The 24,773-nt window shown below is 32.4% G+C and overlaps 1 protein-coding gene across 1 annotated transcript; it reads right to left on the bottom strand.

Moving 5' to 3' along the window:
• Nucleotides 1-7,611: 7,611 nt before the first annotated feature.
• LOC111426061 (basic helix-loop-helix transcription factor amos-like) lies at nucleotides 7,612-24,660 on the bottom strand. Its single transcript, XM_071194323.1, has 2 exons — nucleotides 24,291-24,660; nucleotides 7,612-20,624 (listed from the first exon to the last, which is right to left on the bottom strand). Exon 2 carries the CDS (start codon nucleotides 20,396-20,398, stop codon nucleotides 19,829-19,831), a length of 570 nt encoding a protein of 189 aa, XP_071050424.1. The 5' UTR covers nucleotides 20,399-20,624; nucleotides 24,291-24,660; the 3' UTR covers nucleotides 7,612-19,828.
• Nucleotides 24,661-24,773: the final 113 nt, after the last annotated feature.

Here is a 24,773-nt window from a genome sequence, read left to right as displayed (position 1 = left end):
ATCACTCTTTCTCGTGCTGTGGAACGTGTCTCAGTAAATTGTGTGTATACGAAAGGGATGGCAGTATAATGGTCTCTAGGTAATACTTTTATGCACTCAACCGTGAACTAATCCAGATGACGGTAGTTTAAATCGCATATGGTTCTTTAAGTGATGGTCACGTGCCAGAAAGACACGAGCTTTAAATCTTTTTTTCCTTCTATGAATACCATTTATAAAAAGTTTTCTCTGTTTTGAAATGTTTAAGATGATTTTACCTTTTTCAAAGATTGCCATAGAGCTTGGGCTGAGGAAGATTATAAATTATAAATAACATCATTTGGGAATACTATCTGTACTATAGCTTTTCTATAATAGAGATAATCTGGAGATTTGTTTGCTCTTTTATATGCTAGACCCTAGATTAGTGCAAATGTAGATAGAGTATTTAGCTTAGTTCTGTGATCATTGTGTTAGGGGCTGTATATTGAATACTGATAGTTTATTCGAATCCATTAAATTCTGCGGACGTTATTGACTGGTTTTGGTAAGATCCATAATCTTACCACTAATTTCATGAAAAATATGATACAGTAGTAATATGTTCTTCATAGAGCCACATACGCGCATGAGTCATGGATAGGGTTACGATTTTGCCATGTTACTGAATTATATCTCAACTTGCATCTTTAATAAGTTGTAATTTTGTTTCTTTTACCATTATTTCTTGCCCAAAGTGATTGATTAACTAATGTAATTGATTTATTTATTTTTATGATCACTCCACAACACTACATTGTAACTTGGTAATAGACAGCATATCCATATTTAATAAAATCCAATATGAATTATTTGGATTACATGGTTCAAATGCCGACCGTTAAGATATTTTCAAATGGTTGGATTAACACAGCTAGATAGATTTGGTTTGAAGTCAATAATTTTGTACTGAACAACAATATTGCCGTCATTTATCTATCGTAGGAGATTATGAAAACTTCATTAACTGTTTCAATTTCTATGGATAATCGTAGTCAAAGGCTGGCGTCTTAGAATAGAATCCTTGGAAATAGATTAGGCACCAACGGGTAGGAACGAAATTAGAGGTTCGATTAGAAAAAGATTTCTATATTGCATTGGAGCGTTAAAACTCCATTTAAACTGTAACAAATTTCGATGAGGCGTTGTGTTGCTTCGAGTTGCCGTGATGGCTTCCCCGTTGTTTCATTCAAGATCCGCTGTGCGTATACCGGGAACTCTATGAATAATAAAAAGATTTATATTGGGTCCACCGAACGGACTACATAGAACAAATATGTATTAGTTTGTAATGAGAGCTATTGAAATTTAAATTCGGTTACTCTCGTCTGATGCGCCTATTAACTCGCGTCAAATAAGTGCTATGTAATCTACTGTAATTATTCACGTTCACTCTTCTATCTATTCGAAATAGAGATTTTAACGGCTCGTTCAAGATATATGCTGATTACTAAATGACATTACTCTTAAAAAACCGATTAGCGATTATAATTAATGCTCATAAACGTGAATTAACAACTTATTACTATGCAATAAACTTTTTACGCTGCAAGTTATTTGCATTAATTTTAAAATGTCAACGCCGTTATTGCCATAAGGAGCTATTTTAGATTACGACAACAAACAGGGTTTACAACGAGGTTAAAGATATTGTAATAGACCTAAGATTAAAATTTCCATTTAGGGTAACGAGAAGTCTGGTTTTCTCTATACAACAGCACATATAATCTATAAATCTATAATAATCGTTTTAACCCCACTACTATCATGCGCAACGTTACCGCAATAAAGCAATGAACCATTGTAAAATTCACGGCCAATAATCGAACACCTTATTAATGTCTTTAATGAAGAGAAGATCATAAATCTTGCATAGAAATACTTCATCATTGCAATAACAAACCAATGCCTCTATTTATGTTTATTGTTCTAATGGAAAACTTATTTTTATTGTGTGTATTATTATTTATTTATAGTTTGTAAATACTCCGTGAAAATAACTAATAGGATGAAGGCCTCTTTCACAAATAAGCAAGATCTCATATGGTTTATGTAGAAGTAATGGAAATTTAGATTGATGTTAATGGTTGATAAGGGTTGTTCCGTATTGAATAAAAACTGGATGGATCTTATACGTTACGTTGTCCATCACACAATTGCCATTATCGTCAATAAACCGGGCAATTGAATAAGGAACGTACGCATCCGGAACGGTCGGAGAACGTGATCTTCTAATGGCACCAATTGGATAATATTGCAGCGCATGCGGTTTATTATTTTAATGGAAAAACTAGTTGTGCGGACCATTATTATAAATTTATGCCCATCGCATATAGCTGACAATGCGTAAATCTTCGCACACATCCGTGTTGACATCGCATCGTCAGAGATTTACGACCGCGACTAATAGAAATAAGATCGCGAACGCGCCACTTCTGCTGACAATATAATTACTTCATATTGTACTGTATTTATCACCGGTACGTGAACTCCAACCGCAATTACCTTCACGGTTTCCTTGATCGAGAATGCTCCGTGAAAATAAATCTTGGATTGAAGTCTAACGGCCCGTCATGGTTTCCGATTTTCTTCAGCAAATTACTAACTGAAAACTTTTAATTTAATTACTAGTTTAATGTTATTAAATCAGAAACAAGATGGTTTGTTGAGTTACAGAAATTCCTCTTCGGTATGTCAGTAGGTAATAAGAATGATTTATACCGATTGAAGCACTCCACATCATGCACAATTTTGTTCGGAATCTAAATGCAAATCCCGTGGGACGGCGTAGTCTTTGAGATAACGGACGTATAGATGGCCCGATACGGAATTTATGCGCGCGGAATGAAAGTGTGAAGTTCACAAGTTACTGTAAATAACGAGATACTATCGTCAGACCATAATTCGTCGCGTGAAAGGTACAAATTAGACAGTCCGTTCGGCGTGTAATCCGGCCGTTTCCAATTTGTATCTCACCTACTCCATCAAAGAGGAGGACCGAGAAGGTCGATCCGATCTACGTGTGCGGTCCTTTCATATTTAATACTCACACTCGGGACCAGAAGATAATTAAGAGCAACAATTACCTACCGGTAATGGAACGTTTAGTGCGATATCCAGATAACCATAAGATGATTCGTACTTCCTACGATAATCTATAGCCATTATGAGTATATATTGTTCAAAACATTACACATCAGGCTCATCAAATTATAGATCATGTTGAAAAATTTATGATTTGAAATTATTTGTAATGGCGAAACTATATGGGTTAATTGCAAAAATGTTTGATGGTACTTACATCAATTTTTATGTTTATATCTGACAATTACACCATAAAATGTGTTAGAAGTGTGCAGTCATTTAATTAACTTTTTACTAACGATTAAGCGATAAAAATATAAATGGCAATTATAACCTACTTTAAGTGAAAATCTAATTGAAATTATTCCATTTTTATTAAAAAAAAAAAAACGTTACTTGAAAACATAAGAATTGTGTAGTCTATGTACTCATTGATTGTATGAATAATACATAGGTGCTTTCGCAATAAGATAAAAAGAAATATTTACCATCGAGTTGTTTAAGTACGTGTGCATAGCAAGTGGGAACGTTAAACGCCTTAAGACCCTGTCCGTAGACGCGTAATTGAACAATTAAATAAAAAACGGCGGCAATAAAACCGGAATAATGTGAATTGTGCGCGACTGCCTTTGCGGTTATGGCGGTGTAGAAAAGGTGGACGTAAACGCGGATATGGCTTTCTGCAGCGGCTTGCTACAGAAAGCGGTATGCGTTACGGATGTTTCGCTATTCTTTAAAGGTCGAAGCAGTAGTAGAACAAAAGGGGACGTTAATTTTTAATTACAGCCTTCCAAACCCGTAAATCCTTCTTTAACGCTCCTGTTCTTCAGTGCGCACCATTATGTCTTTCAGGTATATAGCATACTTTCACCACTTATAATAAAACAAAATTGAAAAAAATATCTAAAACATCAATAGATATTTATTGGTTTGTCTTGGTTTGCTTAAGGCTAATATGGCCTTCAATTATTTTTTTTATGAAATTATATCAGATTATTTCATAGTGGCTATTCAGTGACCTCTCCTAAATCATTACAGAGTATTTCAAAGTATTAAAATACAATTTGAAAACAATGATCAAAAATTATTTGCGTCTCAATATCTACTTTTAAGTGATATGTGTCAGATGGGTTATTCTTGTAGATCTTAATTGTAAGGCAAAGTCACAAGACAAATTAACTCAACCCATACATATTGGACGTTCTGGTTTTTGCGAGATTACTTTTCCCACTGTTCCACTATTCGTGGACAAACCCAAGTCCTGCTACATTACATCAATTCTTTAAATTTGTACACCAATTTTTGTGATGGTATTGAAGGATGATATGCTTATTATTAGCCACAAGGAAAAATGGATTAGTACTATGGAACCAATTCAAACTGTAACTCAACAAAATTTTGAAACTGCGTGCAACACCGGTAATATCACGACAAATGTCGTGACAAGATGGTGTATTTGCTGCTTAAAGTAGGATAGCGGTTTTTACAACCTTAAAAAAATAGTTCATTTTCTAATAACTGCTGGAGAGGTTTGGATAACTTTGAAACTGTTCAACAGAAATCCGACCATATATCTACTACGAACGAATGAGTGAACCTCACAGTTCAGAACTGCAGTACCAGATGGGAGTGTATCAACTCTGAAGTCACAGTCAACTTTATACTTAAACATGGTAAGGAATTTTACTTCTTCCCGAAGACTTTTGGACGAATTTGTACTCTTTATTGTTGAACCCATTGGGACGGTTCTGCAATCGCTATATCACGAATTCTTATATACAGCGTAGACCATTAGACTCAGTGATGACTTGTATTGGCTATGTTCTGGACTACAAGGAATCTGTTTTTCAAATTTTCATTGAAGTTGAAACTTTACTAGGACACTGTGATCGATGTACAAAGAGTCAACTAGGGTACAGCTGCGGTTTCAGGCAACGCAAGCAATATCAATCCTACATAATTTCAATGAGCAGAGGCTGATGTATTACAACGAATAGAAGTAGATGATGAATTATGATCTGATTATGGAAAATGAGTATGAAAAGGAACATAATAAATTAATAAAAGGAACAATCCTTTTATTTGTGAAAAATGAAATATATGTAAAATTGAAGTTGTTCTTTCTATTTTTAATCGTTTAAGGTAGGTAAGATACCTACAAAGAAACCATACTAACCTGTGTCGGAAAGTTTTAAATTGTTACAATCGAAAAGGAGTTTGTTTCAAGAGAGCAATGTTACAACGCAATAACTATTCGTCATTCAGATGTATACTACGTAGGTGTCGTAAATATTCTAGCTAGGTGTGCGGATCCTTTAAACCTGAGAAGCACCCTGTTAGACTTGAACCGATGTAGAAGAGTTCATGTCACTGAATCGATTTAAATTTATGGTCAGAGTAATAACCATGTACAAATTGCAATAAATTTACGCTGCTGACAAGAAATCTGATATAGGTACAAGTTGACCACTCACGACGCATTAAGAATGAATGTTTTGTATTCGTTCAACTTAAATTCAAAAAGGATATCAATAAAATAAAGTATCAAAAGGAAAGATTAATAATTTAAAATACCAACCTACACATAGAATTTTAAGTAAACTTAATATGTATCTACACTTTTCGAAACTCGTACTATCTCGGGAAATGGAAATGGGTTTCGTGACAATAAAATTAGTGTTATCAGTCCATCAAAGAGAAATTAGAATTCTGGCATAAACAATTTCGCTTGGTGGCACTCAAAATGAACCTTGACTGAACGGTCTCCTTGATAAATTAAAAGCCCGCTGGCGAATTGGAGCTTTAATTAAATCGTTTCAGAGTCGATCACAAGAAGTGACGGCCGTAAAGTCACTCTATAAATCCAGTACCCGCTGTCAACTCGATCGTCATCGTCGGAGAGGTAAAAAGAAATAACTTGGATCTGCGTTAATAAAAAGCCTATAAAAATAAAGAGTGTTTCGCATTAATCCAAGCACTCAATTTTATGCCCTTCGCTTTTATTGCGTTTCGATCGTTGCCAGCAATTTTCATTTTGCGCAAATCTAGTACAGTAGTGATCAAAAGATAACTATTACTTTTCTATTACAATGTGATTATGAAAATTCAATGTAATTGTTGGTACCGTTTCCATCCTGAAATAAGGTGATTGATCTTTCTACTATACCAGTTAACTTAATTTCAATTTCTGCTATTATAATCGTTACTTCACCGTTGCATTATAGACTTATCAGATAAATCCTCGCGGTCGTGAATCGCGATATTCCAAGTTAAATTGTTCGAGATAGACGATTCTCAACTTAACGCGCCGTTCGTTTTGTACTGCATTTCTGCAGCACGAAAAGCTGACACAAAAGGTAAGGAATAAATGGGAAATTTCCGAGAAACCGAACGTGTCCCATCACACTCCGGTGAGAAGAACTCGAAGCTTAGGAGAGAGAGTAATAATTGCGACGAGTTCTTAATAATTAACGGTATTCCTTTCTGGTGCATTTTGATTATTCCCACTTTGACCTTTTACGTTATCCCGATTACGATCGGATATTATTGTATAGTGGAAGTATTAAGGTTCATCGCGTCTTTTAGTTCCGCATATACATTCCTTTTAAAATGACTTTCTATCCTCAATCGTCATATTATGGGATTTGTACGTTAACTACATCTATTATATTTTCTTTTCATGGAGTTGTGGGATTTCTTATAAGCACATAAATCGTCTCATTTGGAAATTTTAAAAGGAATCTTCGAGTTGAATGCATTGTGTGTTATGAAATTGATATTTGAGTTGAATGATGAGTTTTAACGGTAATTTCAAATCTAAATAATGTTGATGTGATATTTATGGTTTCCTTCTTTGACAACACGAATAACAATTAAAATAACTGTGCGAACTAGGAACTTGAAGCACCTTTTCATGTTCGTTTGTTAAAACTTGCGTGAGGTTACGGCAATTCCTATTGTGGTTGTTTCACATACTCGCAAGAATAGTATCGCAGAGTCATCCCTGCAAACTATCGTGCGTAAATCCACTTTATTTTGAAAGAACCTTGACTAACAACATATACGATGGATATTCGAAATTACCACATTTACCATATCCTTTTGGCCTTTACATACTAAATTCCTTTGAGATTTTACTTTCTTGATGCCTTTAATGTTGACTATTAATATATTATTGTATAAATTTAATGATGATATTAGTTGAGTGTAAAGTAGCTGCGTGTGTGAAATATAAATAGGTCAAAATTTGCGTAGCGACTACTTAAGTTTGGCCGATATGCGTGTTTCATGGTTGGTATGAAAAATAATAGTGAAACTTAAACTTTCTAACGCAATATTCTTGTGAGGTGTTTGTAACATAAAATTTTACATAAAACAGGGGAGTCATAATTTTCACTGGCAGTAAAAGTTGGTTAGATATGACGATAAATCGTAACTGCATATCCACATCTTTGAGACTTACCTTTTTAAGTGCATAATGAATTAAAGGAACGAAATAATAAAACCAAGTTTTATAATACAGATTTATTTTGAAAAAAAAAATATTGCACGCATGAGATAATATAACATTTGGTACACAAATATATCATATTATAAGGAACATTTATCATAAAGTCAGTGATTAATTTGCATAATAAAAAATCTGTGGAAATATTTTTTTTACCGAAAGCACTCATAGTACCAATAAATCATTATATGAATACTTAATTAACTATAAAAAACGACTTTTGATAATGTTATAATATTATTTACAATTGTTTATAAACAAAAAAATATATACTAAAAAATCACTTTGCGTTATGTAATAAAATGAACTAAATAAAAACAAATATACAGAAAGAAAATGAAATGAATCTGAATTATATCAGTTACATGAATTCAAGGTACAATTTGTAAGAAAATTAATCTTATCTTGTGCTTATTTGGTGCTCCACAATTTCCAAAATTATTAGATACTGTCTTTTTATTTAGATGTCTTTGGTATATGAGTAGGAAAACAAAAATTCCTTTTTTTTTAACAAAATGTTTAACCAAACTAATAATCCACAATCAAGAACATTCAGAGTATTTTCATTTTCAATAATAAAAAAACTGTACAGCAACAATAAAGCACAACTCACATTAAATACATTAAATCTAATAATAAATAAATTAATCTTAAACAGAAATCTTCAAATATTGCACTTAGTTTAATACTGAAAAAATATACATACATATTCTAAATAAAAAAATATTGCACAGAGCCCAACAACCAAAATAGGTTCGAAACATAAAAAATGACAATAAAATTTTCCAAGTTCGTTGCGATGTGATGATCTTGCCGCGGTCATCGCGGTGACCTTTCAGGTACTGTTATGCCGAAGGCCAATAGGTTATTCATGGTGTTGACCGTAATCCAAAAAACTCTTTCTTGCGATAAAGTCAAGTTAGGAAGAAATACATTTGTGCGAGTGTGTCGGTAAATCGAAGAATTTTCAACATTCTCCACCGCAAACGCGCAATTGTGCTTACAGTTACCCGTAATTATACCAAGTAATTTATGGTAAATTATCATTTTCCAATGACACCCGTCACCTATTACAGAAGACCCGCGATGGCATGCGTAGAAGGCAAGTTATATCATTGCATTGTTAACTTTGATTATATGATTAATTTTAAAATGGAATGAAGAATGTCTATAAGAAATATTCATCAATTCTAAACGACAAAAATAAATCAATAAATTCAATCAATCATTTCATTATCAATAAAATTATAGATTCGAATAGTTAGAGACTAAATTCTTTTACCGTTTATTATACAAAGAAATGTTTATTAAAATTTATAAATATTTTATCAGTTTATTATCAGTTATTATTATCAGTATTTATTATCAGTTTTACACTGTATGAAAGTAAAAGAATTAATTATGATCTGTAATCATTGGATACATATTCAAGTGCAAATGCAACTAGAAAATGAGCTTCACCTAGTCAGGAGTGAAAAGCGAATTAAATTCTTAAAAAAAATATTCGTAAATGGTATAAGTCACAAATTTCGAACATTATAAGACTTCTGACTTCAGTTTTGGAACATTAAGGAAAACTCATTACAGTTATTTTTGCAAATCTAAGAAAATTTTAATATAACAGAATCCCACGTTAATGACACTCGGTTTCTATCGCATTTTAGCTATGCTACAGTACACAGCTCTTTTAGATGTGCTTTTGTTGCAGTTATCTTTCAAAAGGTGTAACATGTGTCGTCTAATTTGGGTGAAATTAACTATACAGTAAGATTGAAGTTATTATGAAATATCTTTCTTATCTAAAACATCAGAGATATGAAATAATGCTTAATTGGTCCCAACTACAATTATGCTGCATATGGTTGGCTGAGATGTGATGATTAAAAGTGTTATAAATTCCCATGATTAATATGTGAATGGAATACTGCAATAAGGAATAATTAATATTGATCCAGAAAAAACTGGCCTAAAAGAAAATCTTTAATGCGTAGAGAAAAGAACATTCTTTTATATTTTATGAACCTAATAGTTTGCGAGACCCTTCGCCAAAAATTGACAATGTTTTGAGTACATCTGCGAGAAGTTTGCAGAAATGATGTTTGATCCCAACTCTAAATCACTAATAATAGAAAATAAGAAAATATACAAGAATTTATTGTTACCAATATGATGGAGAAGTTTCGATGTTTGAAATATTGGGATGAGTCGGAAGAAAAAAATTTTAAACACCCATCTTAATTTTATCCCATACAATTTAGATGATGTCAGAAAAGAGTAAAGTGAGGGATTTCATCAAGACATGCATTAACGTGATAGAGAAACAGTATTAAGGCTGCTAAAGAACCAATATGATAGGAGACTAGTGTTCGCCATTACATCGAGGCGTTAAATCAAGCGACTCACAAGAAATCTAGCTGTATCAGGAGATTTCCAGAGAGAAGGGTAAAGTTATAAGTACATAAAGCCTATGGAATGCTAAAAATAATTAATTGTTATATTAACAGTACAAATAATTAGGCTATCAAAGATTATCTAAGATCCAAAGACAATTAAATTTTAACTTTTCCTCATAGAGTAATTTTATATACTTTTAATTAATTATTAATTCCTCAATGGTTCTAGTAGGATTTGTTAAAAACAAAAGATATAGGCTAATATCATTTAGTCTTGAAATGAGTGTCTTTAACATATACTCCTAAAAACTTTTATACTAGGGCTACACTCTTGGTCTCATTTATTTGTTTATCTTCAGGTAGTACATACATAATTATTATTAATGCTAATTACCGAAATTGGTTGTGTTGCATTTATTATAATACGTTATTAATGTTGTAATAGAATAAAAATTGTGTCATAAAAAAAATTAAATAAAAATTGTTACAAAATTAAGGCTAATTAACTATGGAATAACTATGATTGAATAAGAAAAGAGGTAGACAAAAAGGTGAATTATTAAGAGTGGAAAAGCATGGTTCCATTTACCGAGCAATCACAGTATGAAGTAACTGGCAGTCAATTTAAACGTGAAATTTCCAGAACGAGGAAGAAAACGCTTTCATGGTAAACCATTCGCGGAACGATTTCCATCAATTCAAACGTCCGCATCTACGTATACCGGGAAAAGATAATGGTGCCAATTTCAGAACGAAAGTTTCATATTTTTAATCACGAAAACTATACCAACGTAAGCTAATGCGCGATCGTTTAAATAGAGTTTTTGATAAATAACCGTACCGTTTACGCTTCTTTTATTTCGCACGATTATTTTACAACCGATTTGTTGTGTACTTTCTCTTTGGATTTAATTGTACACCACTGAGGTGTTCTTTCAGTTGTACGTTAATTATTTCGTACTTTAATCTTTTTACACTCACCTATTATTATCTCCTTTTTATGGTGATGTAATAAAAACCAATAAATTAATATGTTATTTTATTTCCTTGTAATATAAATTGTGTGTTTATGATTGAATCATTAAACGAATATAATTTATAAAATAAACTACCTAGGTACATCTAATTAATAATCATATGATTATTAATAAAGGTGAATTAAAAAATTTAAGGAAATTAAACAACATTTTTATTTTGATTTTAGTTAATTGAACCATAACTGTTTTTTTAATGAAAACATTAAATCGACATGGTTATATTAACAATTTTGTGTAATGAAAAGGAAGATGCATAGCTTATAAATTCAAAATAATAACGGCAATCGGATTCTATAATTGAGCAAGGTCTTTACACGGTGAAGTGGGTCATCGGATTTCGTCTTCGAGAAATTAATTTCACCGTCTTCTCGAATACTAATCGGGTTCGACGTGATGCCTATGTAGGCAAAAACGAGAACGCGACGGGATACACACACTCGACCACACGTTTTGAGCCGAATATAACTGTAATGTGCGTTTCTGAAATTTTTCATGATTTATTCATGAAGAATTACGTACGCCCGAAGGGAAATGTTTTATTAATGTCGTCATATTTGTAATTGCCCGCGTATATCGATAATTCATTTTGTTTTTTTTATGTGTTCACTGTTCATTAACTGAGCATTTAAAATCGCGTCAAAATAAAAAAGAAACACTCCTTGGACTTTGTTTAGATAATATATATATATATCTATTCTGGTTACGAAGGGGTTACGACTTCCACGAATTTTATCTTTGTCTATGGGCGCACGGAGAGGCGATAATAAGCTGCCTCGGAGCATTTAATTGGCCATCGTCCACATGTAGTTTTCCCATTCGATTACAAAGGCAAACCTAAACAATGCGGGCCTTCGCTTGCCGGGCGTTTATTGAATATTCATCCGTCCAGATAATGCGAAATCGCGTTATAGAAAACTATACGGTACACCTTTCATTCGTGCCCCGGCATATCGCAGCAATCTAACACCGGAGGCCCTAACTGTAAATTTACATTTGGATGCCTCAACGTAATGACTAACACTTTTTTAGCAGGTTTTGCAGAGGTGAAGAGTACATTTTGTTACTTATACACGCATCATCAAACGTTATAACTCTCTTGTTAGTCACACTGTATACATCATACGATATTCTATCTATGTACATTTAATAAGCATGTAAACCTAATGCTTTATAAAAGAGTGTACCCTTTTTCTCTATATTTTTAAATTTATTATTCATAATGTCTTGATCATCGAGATGTAGAGTCTAATAAGTAGACTAACAAGTTTGTTTAACTCAATGAATGCTTACTAAATTAGGAATTCTTTATATCTTAAAATCTGTTGCAACCACACATTTACGGTTCCAACTAAAGTTATTAAAAGTTGTAATCCTCTTTATGACAACTTTGACCTCGTTGACAAATATTTCTTCATCATCTAGATTAACAGTTGTATTAAGAATTCCAACCTTAATCTGCAATGGATAATAAATCATCACCGGCAAGTGTCTAAGGGAACAACATAGAAGATCGGGTTCTATTATTTAAGCAAGTTTCGTCCAGATTAATGAAAATTTTCGTGTTTTTATCAGCAGTGTTTAAACAGCTACCTGTCAGTATCAGGCAATATTATTTTAGCAATTTCAAGTCAATGCTCCATCCTGCTAATTGAGATAATGATAGATTTAAGTCTATATTATGGTTAGGTGAAATGAGATCAAACATAAAAAAATGTTGTTTGAAAATAATTGCGTGTCTATTGTGCCTTATTATTTTAAATCGTGAACTCGGATTACGGGTTTATGTATTAAAAATGGCTAAAGTTACAAGTGAAGCATTAAATTCTTTTATCGAGTAATATAGAGCGATCATGCACAATCTAATTCTTTCACTCTCGATTCAATTCTCGCGAAATTTACGGAATTTCAAGAAAAAGTTGGATATATGATTTACATATTAAAAAAATCGATTGAGGAAAACGCTACCTAAATTAATTCGGTTACGAGATGGAACTATTTGATAATTCACAAAATCGCCGAGACATTTGGGAAGCAAAAAATACCCAGTTAATGCTCAAATCGTGTCATGATTGATTGAGATGTCATCGTCTTCGACGTCCAAAGACAAAGAAAATCGTTCAATAATTATCAAATTTGATTTATGTTGATATTATTAACCCAGATCGTGATTTAACATTTAGAGATTTAAATATTTTTACACATTATTACACACTGTATTTGATTTTATCGACTAAAATCAAGAAGTTTAAATATCGTTTTTATGCAGAAGTTATACAAATATATTTTTCTTTCCAATTGACGCTCTGTTGTCCACTAAAATCATTGATAACAACTTTGACAACAGTGTCATCGTTTTCGGACATTCTTTTCATTTGAATCATGATAATACTCAGTATTTCCTAATGCTTGGTGGGTAACTTTAGTTACTCAAGCGTCTAAACTAACCAAGTTTTTGCATCTCAAAGACCTATTTTACTATTACTATTAATCTGTTTTATTTCATATTTACGAAACAATGATTTTTAAGCAATTGGTTGAACGCCTCTGAATGTTTTGCCAATAAGAGTATGGGTTTCGCTCGGGAAATAGCTGTATAACAACTGTTTTGAAAATCAGTTATGATCTTTACTAAAACAATTCAATACATTATATCAACAAATTCAATATAGTAAACCAAACAACTATTAAACAAACTTCTAAACCATCGATGAGCTCAAAACAGCCATGTTGGATATCATCGATATCACGACACCCCATTTTTTTTTTTTGAAAATGTTGCTCTTCGTCTGTACTCAACATAGCAGACACCATAGATGGCAGACCTATCAAGCATGTCAACTAAATTTGAATATCTGTAGTTTCTTTTAAAGTTTGAATAAAGTTTTTGTACTATTTAAAGATAATTTTTGAAAATTAAAATTTTTTTTATCATATAGCACAATAATTATCCTTCTATACTTTCAATATAGTTCGTCTAAACAAGATTTAATTTGCTAAACAATACAATGTTATCACAGGAAATGTAGTCACAAGGAATGATCAGAAATTTTTAATTTTTGCATTGTAGACAAGTGCTGGACGTGTCGCGCCGCACTTTTGGATATGTTGAAATGTACAAAATTCATAATGTTTTTTTCAAGTTCGAGTGATCAAACTAACCAGTGATTGCACAACCTAATTTACCTGTTTTACATCTCATTCGAACATCTGTTAATGTTTAGAATTTTTTTTCTATTGGGTAATCTTCGATTGAGAAATTTTTCACCCTGTGTTGATCCTGTAGTTGGATATTTTCAAAACTGCTTTTAAATGGTGTCTTATGATAACAATGTACTGTTTGCTAAATTTGATCTTTCTGCAACAGACCATATTGGAAGTATTTAAAGAAATATTGATAAACTTTTGGATAACTATAGGTATATGTATAAATCATGATGGATTAAATTATAATACTTTGATGTTTAAAGTTTGACGATCTTAGTTGTAGCGTCTCGGTCGCAAGTGACCTCGGGAACTATCTCAAAAACACTTAATTGTTTCCATATACAATGCTTATTTGTCATGAAATTATGAATCTGTTAGAAAAGTGATACGGACAAAGAATATATGTGTTGTCAAAAATAGGAACAAGATGCGTTTTTATTTGGATGCCGGATCAGGATGTATTCGTATCAAGAGAAAGGCGGTAATAGAACTGGACGCCGCTGGAAATTATTATGATAAGCTAAATAGGTATCAAATACCAGGGTATTATAGCAAGTAGAAGTTTCGATATCAATCCAGATAAAATATATATTGCTTTGAAGTGTAGAACTAACGTAGATCTTGCAAATCTATCCACAACAGAAAATGAACCATATGAAAAAATGAACCAATAGAAGTTTTGGGTCTGGTAATGAAATTCATGTCATGAAGATTTATAATGAATAAAAAAAAATGGTTGCTGAGGATAACTAATTAATTTTCGTCCAATATGTCAAAAACTTTTAATTGCTTTCAGGATGTGTTAATAATAGTCAAAATATTATCGCGGTTTAGGTTATCTATAATTTAGGTTATGGTTTGTATTTTTCTTCCATTAACCACACTTATAAATTAATATAAAATACATTATCAACATATGTAAATTTTAATTAGCATATTATCTTCTAAAAATTGTTTATAATGAATTTATTGGTTTTTTTAATAACAAAAAAACCGTTTGCAACCTTTTTTTTTAAATTCCTGGAATTTACATTTAAACCTACCATACAAATTAGAAAATAATTATTTATAGCCGACAAATAAATTTGCCCCCCTCACTTAAGCCACACACTAAAGCAGTAAAGTTGACCAGTTTTCCACTGTATACCTTTTGTAAACGATAAATCTAACTCGGGTTATTTATTTGATGGTATTAATAACGTAGCCATTAAAATTAAAGGCTACCGATAGCCTTAACGGTATATAGCGAATGAATAAATTATACGGAGCAATTGAGTCATTTTATCGCTTACAAAGTTTTATGAAGCGCTTTCGTTGGTCGTCGTTGAAGAGCGCCCACTTCATAATGATGATTACAAAGCTTATATTAAATAGAACTCCGTAACGTTACATCTCGCCGGTTATATTATTGTCATTATCTACGCGAACGCGGCGGAAGAATGAGGGAGAACCAAAAGAAATAAACAAAAAAAAATGAATAAGAAAAAAATTGACAGAAAGTATGTGAACAGCGGACCACTAACTGGGGGACTTCTATTATTATAATGACGGTCTAATGGACAGAGAAATACACTACTACGGTGAAGTATGGACTGGGCTAAAAAAGAAGGAGGAGGTTTGACATGAGCTGTCAAGAAGTGACGGCGCGGGTTAAGCTTGTGAACATCTTCCAGATTATTGCTCTCAATCGTGAGAAGATTTTTCCATCTTTTATTATGAGAGGAGGAAATGGGGTATTAAACTGTATAATTTGGAATAACGTTTACTAATTTATTTCTCCTTACACTATTAGATGTTATAGTTAGGTCGTTGGCACGTTTTATGCGAAGATTTAAGAACGGAAAAGGTTAACTATAACGAGATATTAATTGAAATAAAAAAGTTTCTTGCGTGTCTATTTAATCTAAACGGTAAAGTTCTTCTTCACTGATTAGTATTAATTTATCTATTTAATTTGTATTCGTGTAAAGATCACGGAAATCACATTATTTTTGTGATCAAATATATCGGTTAAAATCAAAAAGTGACCGCGTTATCTAACGTTGTAATAAACTTATTAACGAATGCGGATGTGCCCGTTAATATTCAAATATAATCGTCGGTATACACGCCGGTTAGTGGTCATTATTTTTACTACCACGTAAATTTTAGAGTTGGTAGATATTCGTTTTAGTGTTTCCTACGAGAAAGTACTGTCGTGATGTAGAAGAGACCAAGTTTCAACTAAACGCCTAATCGTAACTAATTTTATTGCGTGTAACCGTACATAATTGTATATCACCACAAATTACTTAAATAAATTGCTTTGAAATTGACTAATCATTATAATTATTTATTTTTTCTTTTAATTATTGATAAGAGTTAAATAAAAATTGTAAACAATTCAACTGGATATAATACAGTTAAAGGTAAAGACGTATTTTTAAAAGTATTTTGAAAGTAGTTGAGATCGTGGTAAACCGAAGCGTTTCCAGGATTGAGGCGATGTTAAACGGAGCGAAATTAAATTTCCTAGTTGGGATTGCGCGTCGATTAGGTGTTATTAAATCTAATAAGAGTTTATAGACGTCCGGTGCAATAAAAATTAGCGATAATTTTTCTTCTCGTCTCTCTATAACACCGCATTCACCGTTTGACCGCGGGTCTCCGTACAAATCGACCGTGTACCGTTCCATCGCACTAAACCATGATTGAGCTATTATTTATCCCACCTATTAATTAAAGACGGCGATCGTTAGCCCCGAAGGGAATCTTAAAGTTGTTGTTTACTTTTATCTAAGCAAATGCATAATTCTAATTCGCAACGCGTTTCTATTTTGAATAAAGCAAACGAATTTGGTTAACGCCGCGTGAAAGCTTGATCATCATCATCACATCGCAAAAACTTGAATAATTACAACACACATTTAAAGAAATGATTTCCTTATTCGAGAATAATTCACACAAGATTTTCTATTCAATGCTATTAAAATTCAGAAATTTATGGGACAACATTGTAGAAATAAATAGTTGGTAATTTATCTGTATATGCATCGTTTTTGTACAACACAAAAATATTAACAATTACACTAATCGACAACGTTTTTGTCACACAGATTCTTAATGCTAATTATTACTTTACTACATAAGCTCACTACAAAATAAATTACTTTGTTACTGTCACCCACAGATTTCTTGTGACAATCACTTATAATTTACAGTGTTAGTTTCTCAACATGCGAAGGAAGTGTATCATTCATCTTAACAGTTTTTGCTATGTATGTAGTGAGTCAATAATCTTCATGTAGTACAATTGCAGATTAAATTAATGATCCAACCTATGTACTTGATAGTAAAACATCTTATTTAGTAACTTAAGCTGATTTTAACGATAGGGTTGGCAACTGAAAATTGTCAAAAAAGCGGTCTGCTCTATTAAAATCAAGATTAAAAGAACGGAATTTACTTCATCCAGATACAAAGGTGTGCCATGTTTCGATTCTTTTCGATTTGAACTACAAGATTGGCGTTTGTTTATAGATTCGTCAAAAATCAATTTAAAACCTGTACTGTTGCATAACGGAAATAGATTTTCCTCACTTCCGGTAGCATATGCTTCCGGTATGAACGAAACTTACAAAAACGTGAAATTGGTGCTGCAAGAAAGACTACCCAAAGCATATTACTCCTGGAGAAAATAATGTTTTCTTACCGAGAAATAATCATTTATTTTGAAATGCATAGTTGGTTACAACAGGTAGTTGGGCCACCAAGCTGTGGAGGAAGTATTAGAGGGTAAAATGGGGTAACTCTTGAAGCTAGAGTTAAAAGAAATAAGAAATAAATTTACCGCAGAGTCATCGAAGAAACAATTGAGTCAGACAGCAACATTCTCTCCAGAATATGAAGAAAGTTTTTTTATGAAGGCACAATTATTTGGTTTCATACTACATGTCGTCAGAATATTAGCATTCAATCAGAATAAGAAAAAAAAAAAAAGGTAAATCCTGGTAATATGGTTTTGTAAGTAGACATCCTGAGTCAACATCGCTTGCACGAGATATTAGCTTTAATAGACTTGCTGTTCAGGAATATTCTGAGTTTGTACGGAACTTTACTTAAACTCCAAATCAGATGACGGCTGGATTAAGAGTATTTATGCGATTTTTGCAAATAAAATAGTGGTTGCCTTAGTTTACTTAGTTTTATGACCGCTACATCTATTACCAAATCACAAGAGAATTGATTTATTTAGAAAGAGCAAAAGCAGTGCTAAACTGTAAAGAAAGAAATCATTAAAAAATTTTCTTTGGAAAAAAATTATCGAAGATCAAGTATCCTGTTTTACCCAACTCTCTTCTACTTGAAAAAAAGTTTCCTAAAATTAGGGACGCAAAAATAAAGGAAGGAATTTTCGTCGAACCTCAAGATCAGGCAATTGTTTAAAGATAACATATTCGAAGAAAAGTTGAGTCCAAAATTTTTGGGAAACCATAAAGCAAGTAACTGCAAAGATCTGATACTGATCTGTCACTCAAAATACACTTTCTACACTCCCATCTCGACTTCTTTCCTGAGAAGAATATGGAAAAAGGTTTCATCAGGTTATTTCAGGATATCAGAATAACGGTAACAAGGTAGATCGAGTATCGATCGTATGTTGGCAGATTTTTGTGTCCATAGATCAGCCTCAAGTCAAATACTACAGAAAATCTTAACTTTTAGTTTTAAGAAACATATTTTTTAGTTTAATTGTAAATAAAATCTCAGTCAAGTTCTTGCCACAAAAAAAATATGGGTAGCAAATTTTTTCTACACCTTTTTTCCACTTTAGGGAATCAAAATAAAGTAAAAAATGCTTAAGAAGTTGATGTGACAAATTAAAATTTCATTTTTGTCGATCAATGTTATTGTTTTTAAGCGTTTTCGAAAGTTTTATAGTTTTAATGATATCGTCTTATATAATTATCAATGATAAATAATAATTAAGTGATAGAGAAAATATTGCACACAGTTCCAGGACGATGATTTTTTTAAATTATGGGTTTAATGCTTAATAATAACACTGTTCAACACGAGAAATTTGTCAAAGTTCATGAGTAAAGCTTCAAACCTACAAAGTCAAAGAGGATTTTAAATTATACCTTGAAAGCACAAAGATAATTTTGATTTTCTGATCATAACTTTAAAATAACTTATGAAAACTGTCTTTTGTCTAGAATAATTATAGCGTCGACTTTCACCTTGTAAATTTAAACGTTACTTTCAACCAGTACAACAACTTTTCCTTTATTAATTTATCATAACAACTACGTATTAAATTTCATAGGTAAACTTAATTAAAAGTTTAAGATCCGTAAGAAATTTGATATGCAATTATTGTAAAATGTAATAAGAGAAACTTTATCTATAGATAAAGATTATTATTACTTTTTCTTGAAAACGGTTATTATCGAAGCATTAGGTTCATATTTACGAAAAAAAAATCATCGTCCTCTTAATACGTTAAAATCACAACGCTTTGAAAATAGCAAAATAATAATTAAAAAAAAAACTTAAACAAAGTATTGTATTAAAAACTTAAATAAATAATACTCAACAATATCCTAATCCCTCTGTAGGAGTTCGTGAAGAGCTGCTATATAAGTTTGTGCCATCTGCAGCGTTTCAAATTTTGATAGTTTTCTATCATTTCCCAAAGAGGGCACAACATCTCTTAACCTATCAAAAGCGTCATTTAAACTGTTCATCCTCCTCCTTTCTCTAGCATTTGCTGCTAATCGTCTTTTTCTCATTATCTCAAGACCGCCTTGCGGTGGAACGCTTTTCTTCGGCTCCTTATTACTATTCTTCGAACTATACTTATTATCCAAATTGGATTTATAATAATTTTGCGAATAACTATTCATATTCGAATCTTCTCTTTTATATTTATTATATTCGTACTTGAGATAAACGTTGTTATTCTCCCCGTAATATTGCTGCCGACTCCACGAATCACCTTGTTTATAACAATTCGGAATGTAAGGTTGTGACGACATACTGCTTTCCGAATTTCTTGGACTCGACAATGTGTACGTGTAAGAATTTTCTGGACTGGAAACTCGAGGGGATGCGTAACCATCTGAAGATGTTTCGTTAGACATTGGCATGTAATTGTTTCGGTACAGGAACATATTTCTTCATGAGCTTTAATTCCTCTTTCGAGGATGTTTTATCATTGAGCATTATATTTATTCTAAACGATTATTTCTAAGTTTGGCGTAAATTATTGCACGTTATTTAATAAACAGGTATCCAGTAGCGTCACATCACACAGATTCAGTCACTATCTTTTTCAAGATCATTGATTAAATTCATGTTTTTAGGATTTGCATTATTTAAATTTTTGTTTTGATTTATCTGAAAAACAAAAAAAAAATCAAATTAATAATATGTTAACAAATTCCTTTAAATATGTTGTAAATCCATAAAATAGTCGATTAACTTCATCGGCGGCGGCAACGATGACGCCGATTGATAAATCTTAAATGATCGACATTTTTCACACTTTGCGGGCGAATTTATATCATCGATACAAGGAGAGCGTAACGCCGGGCAATTTTACGCAGTTTATTGTCCGTTAAATTCGCATGAGATTGAATGGAACAAAACGAGACCGCACGTCCGTTGTCCTTTTTGGCGATCGACCACACATTCTCGTAATAACTTCCAAAGTCTATCTATACATCATGGATACAACAAAGCTGAAGAAAGTTTATGAAAGTGTATAATATAGGAAGATTTAAAATATTGTTTAAATCTTTTATATCGCCTGTATTATTAAAGTTAATGTAAGTTTTAATCAACCGATGATAATATGTCATTGCTTCATGTTTCTTCTTAAACAACAAAAAATAGAGACTGTTAAAAGTATGACAATAAATATGAAGTTATCTCTTTGAAGTAGCTTGAAAAAAGATACGATTTAGACTGAATGCATCAATAAGAAGCTGAGACTGCATATACTTGTAAATCTATTGACAAAATCAAAGACGCCAGCATTAGCTGTAACCATTTGAAACACAGTTTAGAATTTAGTGACTCAAGAGTCGTTAGAAATGGATTTTTCAAAACAACCCAAGTATTTCTAAATTTTTAAGATTACTCTGCGTTAGAAACAAAAATACAAATACAAGGAGATCTTGTTGGTGTTTCATCCTAAGAATCTTGATCGACTCGTCTGATTACTCATTTTCGACAGAATCGACAGTGAATTTGTACAACAGCGCTTTTATGACATCTTCCATTTAAGTATTATTTTCAAGCCTAATATTAATATGCTGGTATGTATGAAGTTATCTGTGACGTGAATGATTTGTGTTCGGGTTTGCACGAACGACTACATAATAATTAACGCTGGCTGTAATAGCGTTCTTAGCGATAGGTGAATGTCTGATCAGACGTTTTTTCATATTTGAAGTTTGCCGAGAATCTGTAACGTTCTCTTTGTCCCTATACCATACTGGGATGGAAAATGTAACTTAAATGGGGTCATCACTTTAATTGGAAGGTGATCAACTTCTTTTGTAAATTATAATTGTTTCTATTTTAATAACAGTTTAATTTTGAATAAACAAGACAAAACTAAATTTACCTACACTTAATCTTTTGAGGGAAACCTTAAAAGATCTATTACATAATATACTCTAAATGGTTGTAAAAATTTCTGTTCGATGAAAAGTATAATGTATTATGTATAAATGGATACTGTTCGACGAATAACGACGTTAAACAAAAATGTTCCTACTCTATCGATATTTCTCAGAATGGCAATGGTCGTGTGCAGATTCAGTACCAACCTAAAAATTAGCACGGTATAAGTCGCTTTTATACTACTAATCGACTTCTTCTATATGTTGCTGCTTGTGGTGCTGAGGTTGATTGTAAAATTGAGTCTTCCAGCTTGCAATGATGAGATGTTATTATGATTTTTGTATGATAAAAATTAAAATCATGGATAAAAAATAGAACAAAATTGATGATACCTCAAAAACACAATTAGTTGTAGGGGAAGCTATTAACATCAAAAAGATTCGGAGGGTATTAGTCGTCTTAACTTTTATACATATTTGTGTAAAGCTCAAACGGCTATGTCAAGTAGCTTCTATAAATTACTTTCTGACAGCAATCATCAACATATGATCTAATAAAGTTTAGCTATCAGCATGCTCGGCGATGACGCTCATTTTATTTTAATCTCATAGCACGAATGCTTGACGATCTGTAAGCCCTGGTGGAGTTAGGATCAAATTTTTCCTGGATGCATGATATCTCTTCTCGATAATATACAGTATACATGTACCATTAATTCTGGCTCTCTTAAATAATACAATTGCGACTTATATTTTGAAACCTAAAACCCAAGATCTCTGTCGACAAGTAAACAAATCTCTTTCTTCCAATTCAGCCACCTATAGTGGAGCTTTTGAGACGCCCAAATAATCTCAAAATGTAAAATCAAGTTTAAACGGACTGAAAAACAAAAACAGAGAGATCCATAATTGTATCAATGATACGACTAATAGCAACATCACGGAAAGACATACAAATAGGCGGTGTCAACCTCGTTGGATTCTATGTTAGAATTTAATCGCATTGAGATATTATCAAAATTATGGTATCATCGTTTATTAGATTATTAAGAGCTATAAAATGGCAGTTGTTGAGAGGCAGGAAATCCTTGAAGAGTGAACTGCATCAAAAAGAAAAGGAGAAAAACCATATCAAATAAATTCCTTATTTGGACGTTTTCCTTGTTACCATGGAACTTATATCAGAATATTGTGGTCAAAATAAATCCATTAATTATCAATAAATAAATCTGAAATATTTCATATAGTATATACAAAAGCTAAATCATTAAATGAAACAAATCTAAATCAATCAGTTTATTAAGTAACAAACTGATAGTTAGAGACGTCAGTTTAAACTACAGACCATAAGAACATAATAAATGACCCCAATTTACAGTCGATACTCAATAACTAATAAATAAAATCGTTTGCAAGTTGCAAATTATGATCTGTCGCGTTAACAGTTCTTCGTTCTTGTTTTAATCCTGAGAAAAGTTCTACCTTGTAAAGCTACTCATTAAGATCTCTCCGCTTATAAGGAGCCGTAACGAATACTTGTTATAGTCGCGGTGCAACAATTGAATTCAACTTGTTTTCAATATATTTGTAAATCATTTATTAATTTTACAAATTAAATAATATTGTTAATTCTAAAGAAACACGCCATATATAAATATATGCAAATTCGCAAACATCAATAGCTCATTTGTATAATTAATTACGAATATAAACAATATATTTGCATAAGCGGAATGCGAACGCCCAACACGCGAATAACGTTGTAAAATAAGAAAGATTGTTAGATTTACGAGATTTGAACATTACAAATGATTTACTATTAGTTTTCAAGTGCTGTTATTAGCGGAATAGGTAAACAAGGTAATGATATGAACTGGGAAACTCAATATTTCAATTAAAATAAAATGGCGTGCAGCTTGGAGCCAAAGTGAAATTTTTTCGGTTACGAAGTATGCCAATGTTTACAGTTATGCGACGGTCACGTTTTCTTTTATCTTTATTTTTGTTTCTTTTGAAAAATCGCCCAAATTTCTCTTAACAGATTTAATGTTTTTTGATCACTCTCAATGATAGTATTTTAAAATTACAAGTTTTGTAGTCTATGTCTTGTAGCATTGATCTTTCTTATTCCCGTCGTAATTTCTTGTAGTGTTTGAATTGGATACCTTTCATTCGGTAATTACTTAGAATTCTTCGTAATCATGAACGATTAGCTATTGTTTCACACGGTAAAGAAGAACGCGGTTACAATTATGGCACTTGTACGTACTTCGAATACAACCAGACGAGAAAGGTAATTTGTCATCAATCACTTGTATACCCGATAAGAAGAAAATTATCGACAATTTGTCTTAATACCAAAAAAATTAACCATGGGAAAAACTTTTCCGACTCGGGTTATCTACAACAAATAAAATTTATTTTTTAAATTTACCTTGAAATTTCTTCAGACATATCTTCAAAACAAAAAAAAAAAAAGTCGCGAATATAATCACATCTCTCAGTTTCTTTCTTAAACACACGTTGAAATCACCACTTATAAATAAAAGAAAATTTCTTTTAGTAAACACGTGTGAAGAAAATATTAAAATTTTTATAAATTCAAAGTCGCGAATGATCGAAGAGCACACAGCATGAAGCGGTCAGTTCGCGATCGGTTCGAGATGTGTTGCGTCTTGCGCCTCTGCAAGAAGTAAGTCGCCGGTTTACCGCGGCCTTCCGCGGTAGTCGGGAGATGATGGAGATGATGATGGAGGGCCGATTCGCCACGCAGATAACGCACGCGTGATTTCAGCGGCACGCAGCCGAGACCTACTGGAGGAGATGTCCAAACGCGTGCTGCTGTGGCGGCGACTGTTAAATCGGAAGAAGTGTGGTGAGGATCGCGACCGATGCCGCCTCTGCCAATGCCAAGGCG

Source organism: Onthophagus taurus, chromosome 2, assembly GCF_036711975.1.
Source record: "Onthophagus taurus isolate NC chromosome 2, IU_Otau_3.0, whole genome shotgun sequence".
Lineage (NCBI taxonomy): Eukaryota > Metazoa > Arthropoda > Insecta > Coleoptera > Scarabaeidae > Onthophagus > Onthophagus taurus.
This window is presented reverse-complemented; position numbering and strand designations above follow the sequence as displayed.